Source organism: Hyperolius riggenbachi, chromosome 7 (genome assembly GCF_040937935.1).
Source record: "Hyperolius riggenbachi isolate aHypRig1 chromosome 7, aHypRig1.pri, whole genome shotgun sequence".
Classification (NCBI taxonomy): Eukaryota; Metazoa; Chordata; class Amphibia; order Anura; family Hyperoliidae; genus Hyperolius; species Hyperolius riggenbachi.
Window position 1 is genome coordinate 95,935,127 of NC_090652.1, and position 23,396 is coordinate 95,958,522.

The 23,396-nt window shown below is 47.6% G+C and overlaps 1 protein-coding gene across 1 annotated transcript in view; it reads right to left on the bottom strand.

Annotated features, from left to right (window-relative positions):
* Positions 1–14,157, bottom strand: part of ATP6V0C (ATPase H+ transporting V0 subunit c) — a 49,506-nt gene extending 35,349 nt beyond the window's left edge. Inside the window, exon 1 of the mRNA XM_068244418.1 lies at positions 13,843–14,157. Within this exon, the coding sequence (XP_068100519.1) occupies positions 13,843–13,924 (82 nt within the window). The 5' untranslated portion in view covers positions 13,925–14,157. The remainder of the gene's footprint in view (positions 1–13,842) is intronic.
* Between the last annotated feature and the right edge of the window lie 9,239 nt (positions 14,158–23,396).

Here is a 23,396-nt window from a genome sequence, read left to right on the forward strand (position 1 = left end):
TAGCTGTCATCCACAATCTCCCTTTCGTGACCTCTGGGGTCATGATGCTGGAAAGATCTCCACAAGCAGAGAGTGTGGCCAGGGAGAGAGCTGCCCAATGGCAGCACTGGAAAACCTGCAACAACGTCCCCAGTGGGTATTTTAAGCAGGTAATCCCTCTCCTCCCATCACCCTCCAGAATAGCAACAAATGTCACCAACTTCGGCGTGGGAGGGACAAAGGCATGTCATGAAGCAGAGAACATGCCTCATGTGTCCCATGTGCCCCACCGTCTTGGGTTCTCTTTAATTAACCCCTTAACGACCAGCTAACGCCCATAGGCATCAGCAGGTCTTAAGTGGGTTACCATGGAAACGGCCGCTTGATCGAACGGCCTATCCATGTCAGTTCACGGAGGGTGCCTCCGTGAGCAGCTGGAGAGCCGCCGATTGCGGCTCGCCGGCAAAATGTAAACACGCGGGGAAGAAATCCCTGCTGTTTACATCATACGGCGCTGCTGCAGTAGGGCAGATCGGCGATCGCCGGCCTCTGATTGGCCGGGGATCGCCGTCATTTGATAGGCTGAAGCCTATCTTACAATGCGCAGGACGGATAACAGTCCTGCGCACTTCACAGCCAGAGCGAGAGGGCGGAAAACGCTGCGGAGGGGGGCTTTGAGGAGCCCCCCCGCTAGGCCACACAGAGCGGCAGCGATCAGACACCCCCCCGCAGGTCATCCCCCTAGTGGGGAAAAAAAGGGGGGTCTGATCGCCCTGCTGTATTTACGATCTGTGCTGCGGGCTGCAGAGCCCACGCAGCACAGATCTCTAAAACACAGCCCGGTCCTTAAGTGGTTAAGGTGAGCCTAAAAATTGTAGGAGAAAATAAAATAAATAAAATGGCCCCAGTCAATGCACCTCGATGGCACTCCTGTGGACAGGACCGCTGTGTGCGCCCAGTATAGTGAAAGCTCTACTGCGAATGTGTAGAACGCTCTTGAGGATGGGAATGCAATACAGGAGGAGCACATGAAAGCAGTTAGCTTAGTCTAACAGCCAGTAGAAATGGCCAATGGGGTTACAACTTTGGGGCTTTTATTCACCTTGAACCAGTCATCAAAATATATTTTTCAGTTGTAGCAAAAGAGTGACAAGGCACTGTAGTTGCAAAATGAGATACCTTTAATCCAAACAAATGGGGAACACCATCCACAAATAGAGTTAAACTTTATATAAATTAACAAGTACCCTGAAGTGTGCAGAATGGCCAATGGAAATCAATGTCAATCGAAAAGAAGCAGCTATGACCTAAAAAAAACCCGCATCAAATCAGTACCATAATAGTAATGCAAAAAGCCATCCTTCATTGAAAAGTAATAGACAACTAAAAACAATTAAAACCAGGTGGGGGAATACATACAACACCCCAAATATCAGAGAACCAGAGGGATCATAAAGTGCTAATAGTGATACAGACACCACTGGGAGTGTGAATCAAAAAACAAGGTGCATGATGTAGACTGCTGTCTCATACAGAATCAAAGTGCAATACACATCAATAAATTGTTATTATTCGCCACTACACTGGCTTTCTCCGGAGAAAGAGTGTAGTGGCGAATCGTGATAGCAGCTGTGGGGACCCGTGGAGATACCCCTTACCGGTAAGACTCTTCTCACCACTTTGGTGTATTGTTCTTTCATTCTTCATCTTGCACTTTCTGCTTGCATCTATTTGCACAGCACTTATTCAGCTTCTCTACGGAACTCTCTTTTTAACCACTTTGTCATCTGCACATTGGTTTTATACCCTTGCACTAATTGTCACTTTATGCTCTTGACAATTGTGTGTTTTTGTAAGACTACCACATTTTTATCCTTTTCACATTGTTATTTGTTGATGTATATTGCACTTTGATTCTGTATGAGACAGCAGTCTACATCATGCACCTTGTTTTTTGATTCACACCCCCAGTGGTGTCTGTATCACTATTATCCCTCCGGTTGTCCGATATTTGGGGCGTTACATGCATTCCCCACCTGGTTTTAATTGTTTTTATGTTGTCTATTACATTTCAATAAAGGATGGATTTTTGCATTACTATTATGGTACTGATTTGGTGCGGTTTTTTGAGGTCATAGCTGCTTTTCGATTGGCAGAGATACCTTTAATCCACGGTGTAGACACATCAGGGTAGACCATGGGAGTGAGGGAGACTGAGCAGGTGCCAGGTCATGCTGAAAAATGAAATCTCCATGGCCCTGGAGAACGGAAGTCCTACTTTCCTGGTTTAGGGCCTGTTTCCACGACACGCAGATTGGATACAGAATGGATGCAGAAAAACTAGGGCTGTGGAGTCAGAGCCGAGGCAATTTTGGGCACCCAGAGTCGGAGTTGTGGTTTCATAAACTGAAGTCAGAGTCGGGTGATTTTTGTACAAAATCCACGGCCCTTTTAGATATTAGACTAAGGAGTCGGATTTGAGGCCATTTTGGTTACCCGGAGTCGGAGTTGTGGTTTCATAAACTGAGGAGTCAGTTTTTCTCAGGGCTGTGGAGTTGGTACAAAAATCTTCTGACTCCAATGAATGCCTATGGACCAGTTTCCACAAAACGCAATTTTTCTGATGCAGATTTTCCCATAGGCTCTCATTGGAGTCAGTTTTTCTGCATCCAATCTCTGTGTAGTGGAAACAGGCCATTAAACATATGCATCTTGGCTGAAAGCTTTTCAACTCACTGCTATATGGGCATTTGTGTGCTGGTGACTGGTATGGTCTACATTGGTGCACACACATTTCCATGTGTTAAGGCACACTTCTTAGTGTTAATAGCTTTAGAGCAGGGGTATCATAATCACATAAGGTGCCAAAATATGAAAACAGTCTAACCACTTCACAACTGAGGGGTTTTACCCCTGAAACACCAGAGCAATTTTCACCTTTCAGCGCTCCTTCCATTCATTAGTCTATAACTTTATTCCTGATCGCAATGAAATGAACCATATCTTGAAAGGAGGGGGGGCGCGTAGATATCTGCACTTGCGGTGGTAAAGTGGCTAAGTCGCAGGCCAAAATTGTTTACTACACAGTCTCAGATAAAGTGGCATAACTAACAGACCAGGGAGGGACACAATCTCTGCTCCTTCCCCTTCTACAGAGTAGCACACATTGGGCATGATTCAAAGCGTTTTCACCTCATCTATGTTATGCTGTGAATACACGGTACGTTTCTGTACCGTGTATCGAACACGACACATCCCTGCCCGTATCGATTCCCGCGGGCGGCTTCTTATCTTCCGTTTCGTGTATTCTATTGTCCTTCCCACCGGTATCGGACACATCGGAAATCATCAATCGAGCCATCAGCGGCTACCGTACGTACCGTGTACCCCCAGCATTATATTTTTAAGCTCCCAAAGAGCAAGTAATGTATAATTAAGGCAAGAAACGTAACATTAAAATTAAGTTAATCAGGAACGCCTTACTTTGATAAAAAAAAAAAACTTTCAGCACATTTACAAGCAAAATAATCAGTTAGGTGATAGACATTTGAAGAGTAGTGAATAGAGTCCATTGGAGCAGTGTAATACTTACCTGTTCCAGTGCTGCTTTGAATCTCCTTGACAGACCTGCTCTATCCTGCATACATCTGGCTTTGAATGCATGTCACTTGATCAGGAGCTGGAGGCAAGGAAATATAGAGCATGCAGCTGCCAGGAAGAACAGAAGACAAACGAGAGCGCCGGAGCAGATAAGCATTATGCTGCTCCGCTACTCTGTTCTGTGAGGAGAAGGTGGCAAGGGGAAGGTGTGCGTTTTACCAGCCACATGGTAGGATTTGGATCCACAGAGGCTGCCACATACTAGTTTATGGGTTCTATGGGTTAATGCTGCACCTAGTCTCAAACTGAATGTTTTAACCATGGATGGGAAGGCAGTGCAATGTTGATCTTACTACTTACAATGATGCATATTTAAAGTAAAATGTCAATGAGCACCACATTTGGCACACTGGCCTTTGAAACCTGCACCTTAGAGGCACAGGATCGAAAGAAAAAAAAAAAAAAGACAGGCAATGTGCATTGTTTAACCACTTAACGACCACCTAACGCCGATAGACGGCGGCAGGTCGTAAGTGGAATTAAATGGAAACGGCCGCGATCGGCCTTTCCATGTCACTTCACGGAGGGCTAATTGTGAACAAGAAATCCGTTTACATCATACGGCGCTGCTGCGCAACAGCGCCGTAAAGGAGATCGGCGATCCCCGGCCTCTGATTGGCCCGGGATCGCCAGCATCTGATAGGCTGAAGCCTATCCTAGGCGGCCCAGGATGGATCGCCGTCCTGTGCCGCCCACAACAAGAGGGAGGGAGGAAATCGCTGCGGAGGGGTGGGCGCTTTGTCCTGTGCAAGAGTTCATGTCCACTTTAACCAAACTTTAGGATATAGCTGTAGAGTAGCTGTTAAATTGAATACTAGCCCTGGGTAGGAGAACATGTAGAGAGTGCAGACAAAGATCGTTCAGGCCCTAGGCAATCTGTGGGTACATCTAAGAGTGATGTGCAGGTACTATACTCATATGGAGAGTATAGTACCACTGTGACAATCTGTAGTGATTAATCCCAAATTTAACATCTCTGATTTCGGGCTGGTTCACAGGCTTCTGCCACGCTTTCGCTTGGCTCCATGTTCAAACACCGGGAGTTTTTACTGAAGCATTTACCACTAGCTTTTGAAGGTTTTTGGGGAGTTAGCGGTTCGGGTCCCTATAATGCTTTCCCGGGGTTTACCACCTCTGAAAGCAACATAATGCCGACGAGACGCCAGGATCTACTGACAGGCTATCAAAAGCCAATGCGGAATGCACTCACTTAAATGGGACAGCGGTAGATCCCAAAAAACTACTCGTCTAAAATGTGTTAAACACTGGGAAAGCACCTGTCTGAAATAGCCCTTAAACACAGGGAGAGGAATTCCCTGTTCAAAATGCCCGCCAGGGGCGTTCATACAGGATTTCCAGAGCTGCCATTGGGCAGCTCTGGCTACGCCCCCTGCAAGCTGTGCATAAGAAAATCTCATCCCAGCGTCGTGACCTATAGGTCACAAGAGTGAAAGTGGGCCAGTGTTGCCCACAGCAGCGGCTGTTTTTGCTACCTAATCTGCTCAGCCCCACGGATCAGGTAACTTTGAGCCCACCTCGGGCTCTCTTTGAGCAAAGGGAGTTTGAAGATTTGTATGACAATGTATGCAGCTTGAAAATGCACCAAACAAATCCTACAAAGGTGGAAATTGATTAATCCATTTTCAAACTGCACAAGTTTCCATAGAAAATTTGCATAAGCCTGCATAAGAGATTTGCCTCTCCTTGACCATTCATACTAGTGATACAACTCCTCAGCAGGCTTTATTCTTTATATAGCGATACATTGATTTTAAAAATGTGGGGACGTATTGCAGCACAAGGACTATGCACTGTCATTACTGTAAGTACAACTTATGACTTATCTGAGAAATAGAACATTTATCAGAATTTCTCTTAATTAGGAGTCACTTTTACTCCAGCTACCCAAAAGTTGCACAGCCCCCCCCCCCTCCCCCCCAGCCCTGGTCAAGGCTGTATTATGCACCCAGAAAGCACATACCTGGAAAGGTAGCCCATTTGTCACTATAGTTTCGCAAAAAAAATGTGGTAATGTTTTCCTTTGTGGATCAACTATAGGGCAACTTTATAGACTTGTACACTAGATAGTTCTTGGCCAAGAACTACTAAAGAGCACGATGAATGAGCCACTTGTCAATCATCCCTTTCTCCATACAACAGCCCATAATGCTTGGCTTTAATGCTGGTTCTGAAAACTGTGGCACTAGGATTGATTTAAGGTAACAAATCTGTAGCCATAGCATAATTCTGACCAAGTACCAGCTGACATCCCTCTAGCTGCAGAAATTGGCCAGTACAGCTTACAATTCAGTCAGGCTGAAGTACAAGAGCCTACTAGAAATTATGGACAATGGGATTTTTCCAATCTACGTTTGCATTATTTAACTGACTGTTGCCTGATAATGCAGTGAATGAAACAAAGAGAACATCCTCTAGCAGATCACCAGATTTCTCCAGTGCCAGTTCTGCGTTTAAAGAGAACCTGAGGCAGAATTTCTAAATCTTAATAGGACAGAGGCATGTTCTCTGCACAATGACATGTCTGTGTCCTTCTGGCATCACTGCCAGTGCCCCCAGGCTCTGCTGTCCCCCCTGAAAAATACTGACAGGCTAGCAACAATCTGCTTGTTAGCCTTCTGTTTACCTGCAGCTGGTCAATTACTGCTCCTCATTTACCCCGCCTCCTCCAGTCGCAGCTTAGTTTCCGATTGGAGGAAGCTAGTGGAGGCAGGGAAAGCCATGTAATGGAGAAGTCAGGGAAGCAATGCTGAGAAGCAGTGATTGACAAACTGCAGGTAAAAAGGCTAGCAACAGATTGAATCTGTCGCTAGCCTATTTTTCAGGGGGTACAGCAGACCCCAGAGGGGACTCGCAGCAGCACCAGAAGGACACAGAGGCATGTAATTGTGCAGAGAACACGACTGTCCTATTAAGATTTAGAAAATCCACCTTGGGTTCTCTTTAAGGTGCCTATGCACTGGCAGATGGCCACCAATAAGGAGTTAGAGCCCTCTGATGAGAACGGGATCTATTGCTGCCAGTATACTGCATAGACTCAATAGATTTCAGCATGAAATCAAATGGGACCATCTGTATTACAAGCCCCCCAGAGTTTACCGCATGCACGCTGGCTCACAGGGGAAGCAATGCTTAAAGTGGACCCAAATTAAAAATACAAGATTTCAGAAATAAAATCTATTTTCTAAATTATAATAATAAATAGCAGCCTTTTTTAAGCAACATGATGACAAATATAATTTACATTTATTGGAGAAACTCCTCCCTTTCTTTCATATTGCCGGGAAATAATTTGGCAAACTGGTGGAGTAGATGGTGTCCAGCAAAGGAGGAATTGCTAATAGCTGCCACCTGTATAATCCTAGTTATTCAAAGAAGAGGGTGAAACGCATGCACTGAAATGCTCACAGGCTTGAAGGAGTGTTTATTTATCTTTGTATGTGTCAAGAATGGTGCAACTAAATATTTTAAATTAAAAAATATGTTTGGTTTGGGTCCGCTTTAAGCTCACCTGTCTGGCACGCTCCTTCCCACGAGGATACTTGTACCTGTGACCTGGTGTCAAATGCAGGACCACACCAACCATCAGGTCACAAGCACTATGGGGAACACATGGGACACAGGAGTGCACCAGCACACCAAAGGCCCAGGGTGTACGGATTGAAAAATGGGAGGGGAGAAGAGGCTTGCTGGTTGTCCAAAAATCACACATCTACATATTCACCTGTGTGCATGATAATAAGGTTCTCAGAGCCAAGTCTGACAGGTCAATTTCAGGGGTTAAACACCCTAGAAAGAACATGGCCCTTAGGGGGAAGCATCAGTATGCCGCCAGTGAGCTGGGCGAGTCGAATGACTGCTCACCCTGCTACCGCTTAAATCCGAGGCGTTAAAACCTATACACCAGTCTTAACTCAGGGAATGCAATTTGGAGTCTGGCTATTAGGGCCCCCGAATTACACACTATAGCATTGCTGCTATAGCTGCACCTAAACCTGCTTCCCTTAGGGGCTGTCCTGCCGAGACTCTAGCAAGAGTACGTGTGCCATACTAGATGCTAATGGACACCCAAGGTGAAAAAAGTTGTATTTTAATCTTCCTTCTCCTAAATTACTTAGATACATCAGGGAACATTTAATAAAGTGCTGCTTACCAGGGGCTTCCTCCATCCCCAAAAGCTCCCAGCATGTCCCTCACTGCAGCTCGCTCCTGGCGATGACGTCAGGGCAACCTCCAGGCAGAACTACTGTGCCGTCTGCTCCAGCCCACGTGGCGGTGATTGACAGCGCCGCTCGCGCAGGGCAACCTGGAGGTCACCCTGATGTCACCGCCGGGAATGAGCTGCAGCGAACGGCTGCAGGGAGAGCAGCGGCAAGGGACATGCTGGGAGCTTGGGGCTGGAGGAAGCCACCGGTAAGTAGCACTTATTTTATTAAATGTTCCCTGATGACTCCTTTAAGATATTTATCAGTTTTATCTTATATTTAAATCTACAAGTTACTGTTTTATAGTTTTTGCTCAATGGCATTCATTGAAGTATGAAGTTAAAATTTATAGGCCCATACACACGGCGGATTTTTCTGGACGGGTCGTTTGAACGTCCCGTCGTTCACACGCGGAATCAGACGTGTGTATGGACTATCGTTCGCGTGATAAGACTGGTTGAAACCAGTCTTATCACCCGAACGATAGTCTGTACACACGTCTGATTTGACGTGCGAACGACTGAACGACGGAACGTTCAAACGACGGGTCGTTGGCAAAAATCCGACGTGTGTATGGGCCTTATCAAGTATTGGCCCTTTTTATCTCTTTCCTGCACTCAAGCAATTTTCTGCTAGGTTAGTGTTTTATAGATGTAATTTATTTATCAGTGAGGGACACTAGTCTGACTCAGTCAGGAACTGCCTCTTATGCTGGGGATACACTGTACGTTTCTGTACCGTGTATCGACCAGCTGATAATATTCAGCTGGCCCCATCATGCTGCTCGACCCGCGCCCGCTCAATTCCCGCCGGCGGACAATGGCAGGGAATCGAGCGGCGATAAGGAAGCGTCGGCGGGGACAAGCGGCAATCGATCCGTGCGCACGAGCGGGGATACGCCGGCATCGAGCTGCTGGCTTGATCCGGCGCATAAAACGAGCCATGTATACCCGGCATAAAACATACCTGAAGTTTAATGCTAGGTACACACCATACAATTTTCTGTTAGAATTTGTTACATGTTACATTTGCCGGCCAGAAAAATATTTCCATCTGCCCAGCAATTAGGCATTGTTCTACTCAGTAGGAGATAACCAGAAGAAAATGCACCAGAGATAATGACCAGTCTCTACAGAAAATAAATCTAAACAGTGCTGCGCAGGTGTAGTACGCTGCCGGCAGCGGAGTGTGCAGGCTCACTATGCCAGACTGGCACAAGTACCTGGACTCAGCAGAAGATCCAGGTGGCAGAGGACAGCGAGGGACTGATTAGCCTGAAGAGGGCTGGAGGAAGCCCCAGGTATGTATAAAACTTTAATTTCATCTGTCTCAGGTTTACTTTGTTACACAGTAGTACTATACTCTACATATGCACTCCCCACAGAGCTGCAGGGAATCCACTGAGTATGTTGTGCACATTGAACACAGAAGTGTTGTCTATTACCCATAAACCTGGTTCAGATTGTTCATGAAGAATGTGTAATAGAGGAAGAATCTTCTTATTCCCCTGCAGAGTACCTGCACATCACTCTTACATGTACCCAGTTACATTGCCTAGGGCCTGATAGATGTTTTGTTCCGGCCTGTACCTTTTACAAGTACACTTACCAAGGACTAGTATTAGTCTGTGACTAAAGGGAATAAATATGGCAGTCTCCATATCCTTTTCACTTCAGTTGTCTTAAAATTCCTAAGCATTGGCAATTAAGAGACAACTTTCATGTTACATACTTTTAATCAACAAGATTGTAATATGCAAATTAGAGGAGTCAGAGTCGAGGAGTCTGTGGAATCCTAAACAGGAGTCGGAGGATTTTTGTACCAACTCCACAGCCCTGGGGACATTATGTCTCTGTACAAATTAACAAGCTGACACATTGCATTCCAGTGTTCTGGAGGTGCGTTTAGCTTCTAAGGGTAACAATGGTTAATTTGCATATATTCAGCAGTGATGCACTGGGAGACATCTCATGCTCACTCCAACCTGAAGGATCGAAAAATCTTATGTTTTAAGAAAGCAAACGTATTAAATTAGATACATATTTAATTGCAACAGTATCTTATATGTACCCAGGAATCATAAATCTCTGCTGTAAGAATAAAACCTGATGTGTAGTTGTCACTAGTAGGGATGTCAACGAGATGCAAATAAAGGTGGTCATACACTCGTTAGATTAGCAGCAGATAGATCAGTTGATTTTCTGATCTGATGTATTTGAAAATCGATCTGATGGCATTTTGTTGCCATCAGATGTCTATTAGGTCCAATGCAAAATAAGCCTTCTCAAGAGAAGCCTACATTTTCCAACATGTCAGATCGATTGAAATCGGCCACTAATCGACCTATTGGTCAATCGATTTGCGTTCAATCGAAAATCGGCTGGGTGTATGGGCCCTTAATTCTATATTGATGCAGGTTTATGCAAATTTGTTTTCAAGTTTATTGCACTCGTTTTGCTCATGAAATTCATTGGGTTCTATTCTCAATGATTTCCAGCATGCGGAAATGCACCTGCGGTAAATTCCCGACTGAAAAAAAACCATCTTGACATTCACAAATGTTTATGCATGAAATTTACCGCATGCGTAAAATGTTACGCATGAATTACCCGCATGCGTAAAAAATGCGGTCAAATGTCCGCAGTTTCCGCAAAAAAAACCCTAAATTCACAAAAAAGTGAGGCGCCTTATTTCTGACTGAACTACCAAATTTTAATCACCTACTAGTACTTGGTGATATATTTCACTTCCCATTGACTTACATGGAGTCTGGAGCCTTGAGTGCCGTTTGCTGGACTTTAAATTTTTTTTGGGACAAGTTTTTTATGCAATTTTTTCCCGCATGTTTACTATGTAATTACACATGTTTCCCAAAAATGTTTTACGCATTGTTCCCGCATGCGGGAAACATGCGGAACATTTTTAGTGAATGTGGGAAAAATGCGGAATTTATCACATGCGGTAATATAGCGGTAAAAAAAAAATCTCTTACCGCATGTGTGATTGAGAATAGAGCCCATTGTGTGTTAAATTTGGGGTTATACAGTAGTAATACATATGCATTCCCCATAGAGCTGTAGTGAATCCACTTAGAGTTGGTCCATTTCCCGTAAACCTGGTTCAGATCGTACATGAATGTAATAGAGGAATAAACCCCTCATTCTTCTGCTGTGGATAACCTATAGTGCCAGACTTTCTACTCTGGATTTTATGCATAGACTTTACACTTTTGTCTAGAGCACATAGTTTACTGGGTGTAAATCATTGCCAGCATCATACAGCATTACCCGAGTGCCTGCCAGCTCTCCCATACAAGCAATACATACATAATTTGTGCTTTGCATGAAATCACACAAGATTGCCAATTCCCCAAGTGTGACCCCTGCCAGTAAGGAACATGCCATTTGCAGTTAGATACAAAAACCATTAGATTGAGCCATCAGCACCAGTATGCCTAAACAGCACAGAACAGTGAAGAGAACACACACGGAGAGCTCTGCTTCCTAATGATGCAGTTCACCCACACTGCCTTGCAATGTGTGATGAATATATGGGGGAAGGATGTGATCACGCCATCTGTCAGAACCCAGGATTTTGCACACCTTCACTGAGACAGGAAGAGCGGAAACTGCAGAAAAGATTAAATCCCTGCAAGGACTGTTCCAAAAATAGATCAACTGACTGCACATCTTCTAGAATGAGATGATAGGACTCAAACAAAGCTGCAAAGGAACCCCAAACCTCTTGAAGGTCACATGGCAGAAAGCTACATCAAGGAATCACAGCAAAAGAAAGGTGGTCTTTTTATGTTTTACCATTACATTAGACCTGTAAAAAAAGCAAGACCAAATCAATCTTTGTTTCACTGGAGCTAGGAAAACCCTATTGTTTTAAAGAGGGACCCATAATAAACCCCTTTTAGTACAAATGACCTTGATTTGATGGTTAACTACTGCTTTCATATTAAAAGCAAAATTAGGAAACAGGACACCTCTACTGTGTATCATATGCTTACTAAAACAGATTATATCTAGCACTTTGTATTGACTGCAACACAAGGCCTTGATACAATATTAAAAAAAAAAATTAACTGCCAGAATTCCACTGGTCATGGTGACCGTTACACTGCCAACACACGCAATCCATTATACAACACAATGCGAACAGACTGTTCACAGAATCATCATAAGATTGCTGCAGCACCTAAGCTGTCATAAGAGAACGCCTAACCAGGAGTGTCAGCACAAACAGCCAGCTAAGGTAAAAAAGAACTGTACAACCCACTTTACTGCTGCAGACCAAAAAAAAAATTAGAAGTGAAATAAAGGACATTAACAGAACCCCAAGGGCTCTTCATGCATCACCCCCTCAATGAAACAGTGTCTCACATTCAGAATAAGATCAAGCAGAGATGTGCAAGACAATGCACATGTTAAACTGCAAGCAGCTTGGAAATGAGCTGCATACAAGTAGCAACAAACAGTACAAATGAGCTTTGTTGGTCATCATTCTAAACCAATGCTTAACTCAAGACAGGGAAAAAAAAACACACAAATATCCCAGTCTCTGCTCCCCAGAAGTTTTTTTAAAAGCAGTACTTGGCAACTCTATAGCAATATTCACAAAACCATTTCTGCTTTCTCAGTGTCATAAGCCTAAAAGCAAGCAAGAAAGCAAAATACTAAAAGATGGAACTGGGTGCAGAAAGGGATTTCATAATTCCAATTTACTATTGACAAAATTTTAGATTTTAAACCGAAGAACAGATACAAGCTTAGTGCTAGAAAACTCCTCCCCTCCAACTCATTCTTCCCTCTGCAGTCATGTGACTGCTCGCCAGCTGCTGGAATCACCCCAGTGACGTCAGCCCACTAAGCTTCCTCAAGGGAAGAAACAGACACCCAAATTACTCAACAGGTCCCGAGCCCGACACTGCTGCTGATCAACACAAAGTAAAATATAATGGAAAGCCAGCTCAGCTGTGGAAGCGGAAACAAGTGAAGTGTGACACAAGGAGGAGACTAGCACAGCAGGCAGTGAACCGAGCAGGAGATGGAAAGATGGCAGGAGGAAGCCGGTCACATGACAAGGGAATAGGGAGCAGACTGCCATTTACTGGGATAAAATGTCCATCCTCCTGAGGTTGTATATATGTGTATATCACCACCCTTTACCTCTAACAACAAGACAGCCTTCCCACCATGTCATAAGCATTAGACTATACACAATCAAAATGCAACGGTTTTTCAAGACACCAATGGCATGATCCTCCAATATGCTCAATTTCTCAGCCCAAACCAATGAAAGAAATAAATAAATGTCAAGTCTACATTCAGAGTGTAGGCCGCTTGCTTACATATACAAAATAGATATTCCCACACACATCCACATTCTTATATCGTGGAGGTGGCCAGGCATTTTTTTTTTTTGCAAAACCCTAAACGTAGTCATACATCATTGATTTTGATTTAATCGACTTTGAGCAATCAACTTCAGTGTGGTTGATAAAAAAAAAAAAAAAACCGACTAGTGGCCCACACACTACAGGCAATACCCTATGCAATTTACCTTCACTAACCAATCTGACCGGTGTTGTGCCTCCATGCAAAAACTAACTCAGTGACAATCACATGATATGGGAACAACAGCCAATTCATGCACAATCAACCAATATTTTCCATCCTGGTGGACCAATGCAGTTAATTGATTCGACATGTTATCAGCCCATTTCCATTAATTAGCATACTGGAACACAATTCGACAAAATGATCAAATCAAATGGTCGATCGTACAGCCAAATCGCTTGATATATGGCCACCTGGCCTGATAGAAATCAATGTAAGGATGGGAGTCCTTCCCTTGTCCCCTGCAGACCTCCATGCCCTCGCATCTCCTGACAGAAGGCTGACTGACTGACCTTCCCACCCCCCTCAGCTGTAATGGAGGAGCCCTGGGGTGTGAGGTGTGGAGAGGAGCTCACCGCTGAACACCATGGCTGATGAGGCGCCCATGACGGCGAAGAAGGCAGAGTACTCAGGCGCGGTTTCGGTAGGAGTAGACATGGTGCTGCTGTTCAGTATCCGCTGAATGAAGGAAACCTCCGGATGGCGGGGGGGGAGGGAGCTGCTGGAGTCACGGAGCTACGGGAGGAAGGAGGAGGGGAACGGGGCTACGGGATGCAGCTATCACACGATCCGTGCCTCTCACACTAAGAGACCTCGAACGCCGCCGCTGCTCTAAATACTCCGCAGCACAAAATGGCGTCCGGCCGGGGCGGTCATGTGATCCCGGCGCTTCCCCTGTGCTGGGCTTCTCCCTCCCACCCTATCCTGGACTGTACCATTGTGACGCCGCAGGGAGGCGCCGGTTTTTTTGTTTTGTGTTTTTTTTAACTCCCTTTGATGGCTGCTTGCTACGGGCCACGGCACATTGCTGTGGATTTGTCGGCCCAGTGTCACCCCTCCTCCCGCACACGACTTTAGATTGTAGCGGCTGGTGGTGGTTGGTGGCACGGCGGGTGGTAGCTGCCAGGTCGGGTGTAGCACAAGGTGCGTCAGTCAGGAATCAGGATGCCTTCAATGGGATAATGGAGCGTTTCTAGGTAGAGCTAGAGCTGTCTGGCGCTGAGGTGGAAAATAGTTTCTCTATTCTAGATCGTATGAGGCTTTGTGGCAAGGTGTACACGTGGTCAATGGTCGTTTACCACAAGTAATATCAATAGCTGGTCATACATTGTGCAGTGTAACAAAAAGATAATTCCCTCTCGAATAATCTGATCATAGAGGAATCGATGTTATTGAATCCTTCCCCACACTGCACATTAATATAATTCAGTGCAGTGGCGGACACAGGCAGCAGTGGGCCCCTGTGCAAAATATCAATTGTGGGCCCCTCTGACCTGCGGCGCGCAAAGCGCGCCGCGCCCAAAAATGGGCGTGGCTATAACCTACGACGCGCGAAGCACGCCGCAGCAAAAAATGGGTGTGGATAGAACCTGCGGCGCGTAGCGGCGCGGCAAAAAATGGGCGTGGCAATGACCGGATAAGGGCGGAGCTAACTGTAATTTAAAGTGATCCCGGGGTGAGAGTGATATGGAGGCTGCCATATTTATTTCCTTTTAAACAATACTAGTTGCCTGGCGGCCCTGCTGATCTATTTGGCTGCAGTAATAAACTGAATTACACCAGCAACAAGCATGCAGCTTAATCTTCTCAGTTCTGACAATATTGTCAGAAACCCCTGACCTGCTGCATGCTTGTTCAGGGTCTATGGTTGAAAGAATAAGAGGCAGAGGACCAGAACGGCAACCAGGCAACTGGTATTGCTTAAAAGGAGAGAAATATGGCAGCCTCAATATTATTCTCACCTCAGGTTCCCTTGAAAAAGTGCAACGCAAAGACAGTGGGCCCAGGTTTTGGTGACCCTTTCCCCAGAAAATTCACATAATTGTGCAGGTTTTCTCATGAAAATACACATAATGTGAGCAGATTTGCCCAGAAAATACGTGCAATGATGTCGGCAGATATGCCCAGAAAATACGTGCAATCATGTCGGCAGATATGCCCAGAAAATACGCGCAATCATGTCGGCAGATATGCCCAGAAAATACGCGCAATCATGTCGGCAGATATGCCCAGAAAATACGCGCAATCATGTCGGCAGATATGCCCAGAAAATACGCGCAATCATGTCGGCAGATATGCCCAGAAAATACGCGCAATCATGTCGGCAGATATGCCCAGAAAATACGCGCAATCATGTCGGCAGATATGCCCAGAAAATACGCGCAATCATGTCGGCAGATATGCCCAGAAAATACGCGCAATCATGTCGGCAGATATGCCCAGAAAATACGCGCAATCATGTCGGCAGATATGCCCAGAAAATACACGCAATCATGTCGGCAGATATGCCCAGAAAATACGTGCAATCATGTCGGCAGATATGCCCAGAAAATACGTGCAATCATGTCGGCAGATTTGCCCAGAAAACACATGCAATCATGTAGCAAATTTGCCCAGAACATACATGCAATCATGTGGCAGACCTGCCCAGAACATACACGCAATCATGTGGCAGACCTGCCCAGAACATACACCTGCTAAAATAAATAATAAAAAAAACCATTTACTCACCTGCAGCAGCAGACCTCCTGTCCCAGCCTCCATCCAGCGCGCAGCTCCCATGGGTGGTTGGGTGGATAGGTAGCCTGGTGGGTAGGTAGGTAGGCAGCCCTTAGCCGGGTGGGTAAGTAGCCTGGTGGGTGGCTGGGTAGCCGGGTGGGTGGGTAGCCTGGTGGGTAGGTAGCCTGGTGGGTGGGTAGGTGGGTGGTTAGGTAGCTGGGTGGGTGGGTAGGTAGCCTGGTGGGTCTTTAGGTAGGTAGCCTGGTGGGTTGGTAGGTAGCCGGGTGGGTAGGTAGGTAGGTAGCCTGGTGGGTGGGTAGGTAGCCGGGTGGGTGTGTAGGTAGCCGGGTGGGTGGTTAGGTAGCCGGGTAGGTAGCCGGGTGGGTGGTTAGGTAGCCGGGTGAGTGGTTGGGTAGCCGGGTGGGTGGGTAGCCAGGTGGGTAGGTAGCCGGGTGGGTAGGTAGCCGGGTGGGTAGGTAGGTAGCCGGGTGGGTAGGTAGCCGGGTGGGTAGGTAGCCGGCTGGGTGGGTAGGTAGACGGGTGGGTGGTTAGGTAGCCGGGTGGGTAGGTAGCCGGGTGGGTGGTTAGGTAGCCGGGTGGGTGGGTAGATGTGTGGGTGGTTAGGTAGCCGGGTGGGTAGCCGGGTGGGTGGTTAGGTAGCCGGGTAGGTAGCTGGGTGGGTAGGTAGCCGGGTGGGTGGGTAGGTATCCGGTGGGTGGGTAGGTAGCCGGCAGGGTGGTTAGGTAGCTGGGTGGGTAGGTAGCCGGGTGGGTAGCCGGGTGGGTGGTTAGGTAGCCGGGTGAGTGCGTAGATGTGTGGGTGGTTAGGTAGCCGGGTGGGTGGGTAGCCGGGTGGGTAGGTAGTCGGGTGGGTAGGTAGCCGGGTGGGTGGTTAGGTAGCCGGGTGGGTAGGTAGCCGGGTGGGTGGGTAGGTAGCCGGCAGGGTGGTTAGGTAGCCGGGTAGGTAGCCAGGTGGGTGGGTAGGTAGCCGGCAGGGTGGTTAGGTAGCCGGGTGGGTGGTTAGGTAGCCGGGTAGGTAGCCGGGTGGGTGTGTGAGTATCCGGGTGGGTAGGTAGCCGGGTGGGTGGGTAGGTAGCCGGCAGGGTGGTTAGGTAGCCGGGTAGGTAGCCGTGTGGGTGGGTAGGTAGCCGGCAGGGTGGTTAGGTAGCCGGGTAGGTAGCCGGGTGGGTAGGTAGCCGGGTGGGTGGTTAGGTAGCCGGGTAGGTAGCCGGGTGGGTGTGTGGGTATCCGGGTGGGTAGGTAGCCGGGTGGGTAGGTAGGTAGGCAGCCCTTAGCCGGGTGGGTAAGTAGCCTGGTGGGTGGCTGGGTAGCCGGGTGGGTGGGTAGCCTGGTGGGTAGGTAGCCTGGTGGGTGGGTAGGTGGGTGGTTAGGTAGCTGGGTGGGTGGGTAGGTAGCCTGGTGGGTCTTTAGGTAGGTAGCCTGGTGGGTTGGTAGGTAGCCGGGTGGGTAGGTAGGTAGGTAGCCTGGTGGGTGGGTAGGTAGCCGGGTGGGTGTGTAGGTAGCCGGGTGGGTGGTTAGGTAGCCGGGTAGGTAGCCGGGTGGGTGGTTAGGTAGCCGGGTGAGTGGTTGGGTAGCCGGGTGGGTGGGTAGCCAGGTGGGTAGGTAGCCGGGTGGGTAGGTAGCCGGGTGGGTAGGTAGGTAGCCGGGTGGGTAGGTAGCCGGGTGGGTAGGTAGCCGGCAGGGTGGTTAGGTAGCTGGGTGGGTAGGTAGACGGGTGGGTGGTTAGGTAGCCGGGTGGGTAGGTAGCCGGGTGGGTGGTTAGGTAGCCGGGTGGGTGGGTAGATGTGTGGGTGGTTAGGTAGCCGGGTGGGTAGCCGGGTGGGTGGTTAGGTAGCCGGGTAGGTAGCTGGGTGGGTAGGTAGCCGGGTGGGTGGGTAGGTATCCGGGTGGGTGGGTAGGTAGCCGGCAGGGTGGTTAGGTAGCTGGGTGGGTAGGTAGCCGGGTGGGTAGCCGGGTGGGTGGTTAGGTAGCCGGGTGAGTGCGTAGATGTGTGGGTGGTTAGGTAGCCGGGTGGGTGGGTAGCCGGGTGGGTAGGTAGTCGGGTGGGTGGTTAGGTAGCCGGGTGGGTAGGTAGCCGGGTGGGTGGTTAGGTAGCCGGGTGGGTAGGTAGCCGGGTGGGTGGGTAGGTAGCCGGCAGGGTGGTTAGGTAGCCGGGTAGGTAGCCAGGTGGGTGGGTGGGTAGGTAGCCGGCAGGGTGGTTAGGTAGCCGGGTAGGTAGCCGGGTGGGTAGGTAGCCGGGTGGGTGGTTAGGTAGCCGGGTAGGTAGCCGGGTGGGTGTGTGAGTATCCGGGTGGGTAGGTAGCCGGGTGGGTGGGTAGGTAGCCGGCAGGGTGGTTAGGTAGCCGGGTAGGTAGCCGGGTGGGTGGGTGGGTAGGTAGCCGGCAGGGTGGTTAGGTAGCCGGGTGGGTGGTTAGGTAGCCGGGTAGGTAGCCGGGTGGGTGTGTGGGTATCCGGGTGGGTAGGTAGCCGGGTGGGTAGGTAGCCGGCAGGGTGGTTAGGTAGCCGGGTAGGTAGCTGGGTGGGTGGTTAGGTAGCCGGGTGGGTGTGTGGGTATCCGGGTGGGTAGGTAGCCGGGTGAGTGTGCGGGTATCCGGGTGGGTAGTTAGCCGGGTGGATGGGTGTGTAGCTATCCGGGTGGGGGGCCCGACTCCTATCCTCCCTCACTCACCTCGGGGCCCCCCTCCCGGTATGCGCGGCGGCGGGCGGGAGAGCAGAAAATCCAGGAAGTCTCCGCCGGGGCTGCAGCAGACACTAGAGGCTGCTGCCGCTTGGTCTCCCGTGTCTCCAACTTTGTACACTGCTCGCTACTAAACCAGGAAGTAGCGAGCAGTGTACAAAGTTGGAGACACGGGAGACCAAGCGGCAGCAGCCTCTAGTGTCTGCTGCAGCCCCGGCGGAGACTTCCTGTATTTTCTGCTCTCCTGCCGCATCGCATGAGGGGGAGGGGGGGGGGCGATGTGAGGGGGGAGGACAGGAGTCGGGGCCCCCCAGGTTAAAATAAAAGGTAAAATTAAAAAAAAAAACCTGCAATACTTAATGGGCCCCTGAAGCAGCGGAACTTCAGGGGCCCTCGTGCGGCGGCACGGCCTGCACGGCCGTATGTCCGCCACTGATTCAGTGTGAAATCTATTAGAAATCTACTGCAGCATTACATTGTTCAATACAGTGCAATGCAATAAGCTATCAATCTCCTACCGCCAACCAATATCTTCTGATTTTGGCTGTACAATTCTAATAATCGAGGACCGGCATGTTCAGGCACTGATTTCCAGGAGATTCGATTGAATTGGCTAGATATCGACTGGAAAAAAACCTTTTTTAATTTTTTTTTTCACTTCAGGTGCGGATTGGTTACCAAATAAATAAGCCCACTGCCCATTCGTAAGAAGAAACCGTGTTCTATATAGTAGAAACGTTTTTGTGATTCCTGAAGGTTACCTGTAACCTCCAAGTTTCTATAGAATAAGAGAGACCAGGAGCCCAGTGGTGCAGTGTCGTAGGATGAGTTGACATACGTAAAACGAACAAATGTGCTCACTAAGGTTGGTTGCAAGAACGTGCAACCACCGTCAGAGTCTGTGAGTCTGTATAACCATCCCCACTCGGTTTTCTAGGTCTGTTGAAGCAGATGCTGCTTGGTCGCTCTCTTTGGATAATTGTGAGGACTGCAGGGTCCTCAGGACTATAAACTCCAAAGTGTATGGACAATGCTAAAACATTCATGGAGGTGCCCATGATGATAGACAACAACTAAAGCTACTATATACAGTAGTTGAGAAGTGTAATGTCTTACCTTCTCAAAAGGACAAACCAATAATTAATGGAAAAGGTATGAATGCATGCACAATAGACAACACGTTTCACGGGTCTCGGCCTGCTTCATCGGGTCAATAAAAGTGCTTACTTCTTACCTATTTAGTAGCTTTAGCTGTCTATCATGAAGGGTGCCTCCACCAATGTTTTAGCATTATATATAGTGAGCCAGGGAGCCTGTTTATAAAAGGGAGAATATTTAAATTGCACCTGTGAGGGGGAAAAATGCAAAAGATGGATACCTCAGTAGAGGGAAACCACCTATCCTCCTTCACTCCACCAATCCAGTGCTGGGACTCTTTGAACATATGTTCCTCCCTGTATTAGTGGCTCTGTACTACTGCACAGGCACGGTCGGTCTCCCATCAGTGTACGTGAAGAACAAGAGGGCCCCAGTAGCAGCAGTGGGATGGTAGAGGATCCGAGGAGCCTCTGATCAGCCAGAGGCTTCTCTCTACTGAGGTATCTCTTAAGGTAGCCATACATCTAGCGATGTAAGGGAAGATTCGACCAAGAGACAAATCTCTCTGTAATTGAATCTGATAAGAGAGAGATCTGTCGGCTGCCCATACACCACAAGGCAATTACCAATCAATTTCATGCTGAAATAGATCCAGAATCAGCCTTGTGACGCCGCATATGTCCGCCTCGCCGCCCCAACGCTGTCCCCTAACGATAAATGTCCCCCCCCCGGTGCCAGTGCAAGGAATGCAATACTTGTCTGCAGCCTCCACTTGTCCCTCCACTGCTTCCAGGATTCCTCCTCTGCATACACGCGTGTCCCACGTGGCCTAGTAAGGGTGCGTGTGTGTGACGTCACACGCAAGCCCTTACTAGGAAACCACTTGGGGCGTGCGTGTATGGAGAGGGGAATGCACCCAGAGCAGCGGAGGGACAAGCACAGGCTGCGGACAGGTAATGTATACCTTGCATTGGCACCGGGGGGGGGGGACATTTATTATTAGGGGACAGCGTCGGGGGATTCGTTGATCATCGCAAAATTGCACGCTGTCCCCACTGCGCACCCAATTGAGCAAGTCAGCCCAACATCTTGCAGCATGTGCGATCGACAATGCAACCAATTTTCATCCCAAAATTGGTCGCATTGTCGGTTGGGCATGCACTTGGTGGCACCGGTTTTCTTCCAACTTTATTATAATAATCGAATCAGATGGTCGATTGGCCGCCAAGTTGCCTGATGTATGGCCACCTTTTTTAGCAAAACTTTTGCTTTTTTTTTTTTCTCATAGGTTTACTGTAAAGACCAAGGTATTTTTTTACATAGAATGCCAAAGTTCACATGGAGGCAGGGATCAAACTTGATTTTTGGCAAAGACCCGCAGTTTTCTGCAGGCAATTTTTCCTTTTGCAGTGTGTATTTTCTGCAGCGTTGAGCCTACAGTCAGCTGTCAACAACTGCCTGTCAGAAAAGGGAAACGCAGGCGGTGTGCGATACAGTAGTGCAGGTAGCAAGCTTTGTTGCTGCATGCGGGAACTGCACTAATGTGACTCAGTCCACTGATAAACATGGGCTGTCACATCTGATGTGGTTCTGCATGCAGGAAACCACGTGCAATTCCCTCAAGTGCAACCCTTCCTGACTTTTATCAGCAGGTTCAACCACACTGATGAAATCTGCTGGAAATTTATAGCAGAACAAGTTGCATCAGTCGTAATTTCTATAGATACGTGGCAAAAATGACTTGGATGGTGAATTTCAATTGATTCACACAGATGGTTCATAGCGTAGCGAGCAGTGCGATGCTGCAGTTTGATAGATTTCATGGGGAAATCTTTTTAAATTTTGTGTGCAGTGTGTATAGGGGGATTTGATCCTCCTCTAATCAGATTCAGTGCTCTGTTTGCCACATTAGGTGGCATTGTAAACGTGTATGACCACCTTAAGTTGAAAATAATAGTAAAAACCTGTCTCAAGGCATAATAAAGAGTTCTCATTATTAGCCACCGAAATGCAAACAAGGCAGGGATAAACCCCACAAAGGAGTGAGCGGTAACAGCAGTAAGCCAATGACATAACTGGAGTTGGGCTTCTTATTTGAGAATGTAGAGACAAATACTGTATAACTTCTTAAAGTAAACCTTTAGGGCCCTTTTCCACTAGCGTGTTTGCGCTAGCTGAATCGAAAACCGCTAGCGATTTTACAATCGCTAGGGTTTGCTAAATAACATAGGAATCGCGGTAGGTTATTTCTACTACCGCGATTCGTTTTTGACACTGACGCGAACGCGCGGCGGAACGATTATTGCAGCGATTTTGCTATGCAGTGCATAGCATAGCAAAATCGCGATCACAAACGTCGGGTAATCGCCGGGAAATTTAGCACTTTTGCTGAATCGCAATCACTAGCGTTCACCGCGAACGCTAGCGATTGCTAGTGGAAAAGGGCCCTTAGGCTAGGTTCACAGTGGCCATTGTGTTCCCTGCAATAGCGGGGACTCGGCAGAATGGAGTCCCCGCAGGTTGTCCACGCATGGAGTCACACACTGTAGAATACAGTTAAAGGACCACTGTCACGAAAATCTTAAAATTTAAAATAAATGTAAACGTATACAGATAAGAAGTTTATTTCTTCCAGAGTAGAATGAGTCATACATTTATTTTCTCCTATGTTGCTGTCACTTACAGTAAGTAGTAGAAATCTGACATAAACCAACAGGTTTTGGACTAGCCCATCTCCTCATGGGGGATTCTCAGGGTTTTCTTTCTTTTCTAAAGCACTTAGTGAATGGCAGTTGCTCCGTCCAAATACCAAAAAATTCTGCAGCGAGCATGGAGGCTGGCCAGCATCTTTTTATAAATCTTTTTCAGGGAGTGTCTTTATAAAGAATAAAGGCCATGCTGAGAATCCCCTATGGAGAGATGGACTAGCCCAAAACCTGTCCGTAATGTCAGCTATCTACTACCTACTGCAAGTGACAGCAGCATTGGAGAAAAGTAATTTATGACTCATTTTACTCTGGAAGAAACATGCTTATTATTTGTATGTTTTTACATGTATTTTAAATGTGAAGATTTTTGCAATTTTAAGCATATAGTCAATGAAAAGTATGCTTCACTGTCACTGTTAACACATGCATTACTAGGCCACTTGCGGTTAAACTGCAATATATTCCAAAGGGGCCGTTCCTCTCTGCACTGCAACCCACCACTGTGAACATAGCCTTAAAGTACCCCTGAACTGAGAGGCAGTGTCGGACTGGGAGATGGAAAAGCTGGAAATCCACCTGATGGCCAAGCAGCAGAAACCCTGTGTTATCACTCCCAATAGAAAGCTGTAGCAAGTCTTCAGTGTGAGCAGCAACACCTGATTACTGCTGCTTGGCCAACAAGTGGATTTCTTCAGCTTTTCCACCTTCCAGTCCGACACCGCTGAGAGGGATATCTTGGCTGTCAAACTTATTTCCTTTTAAACAATACCAGTTTCCTGGCTATCCTGCTGATCTCTGTGGCTACAGTAGTGTCTGTATCACACAACTGAAAAAAGAATGTGGCTAATCTAGTCAGACTTCAGTCTGAAACACCTGATCAGCATGCATGTTCAGGGTCTAGGGCTAAA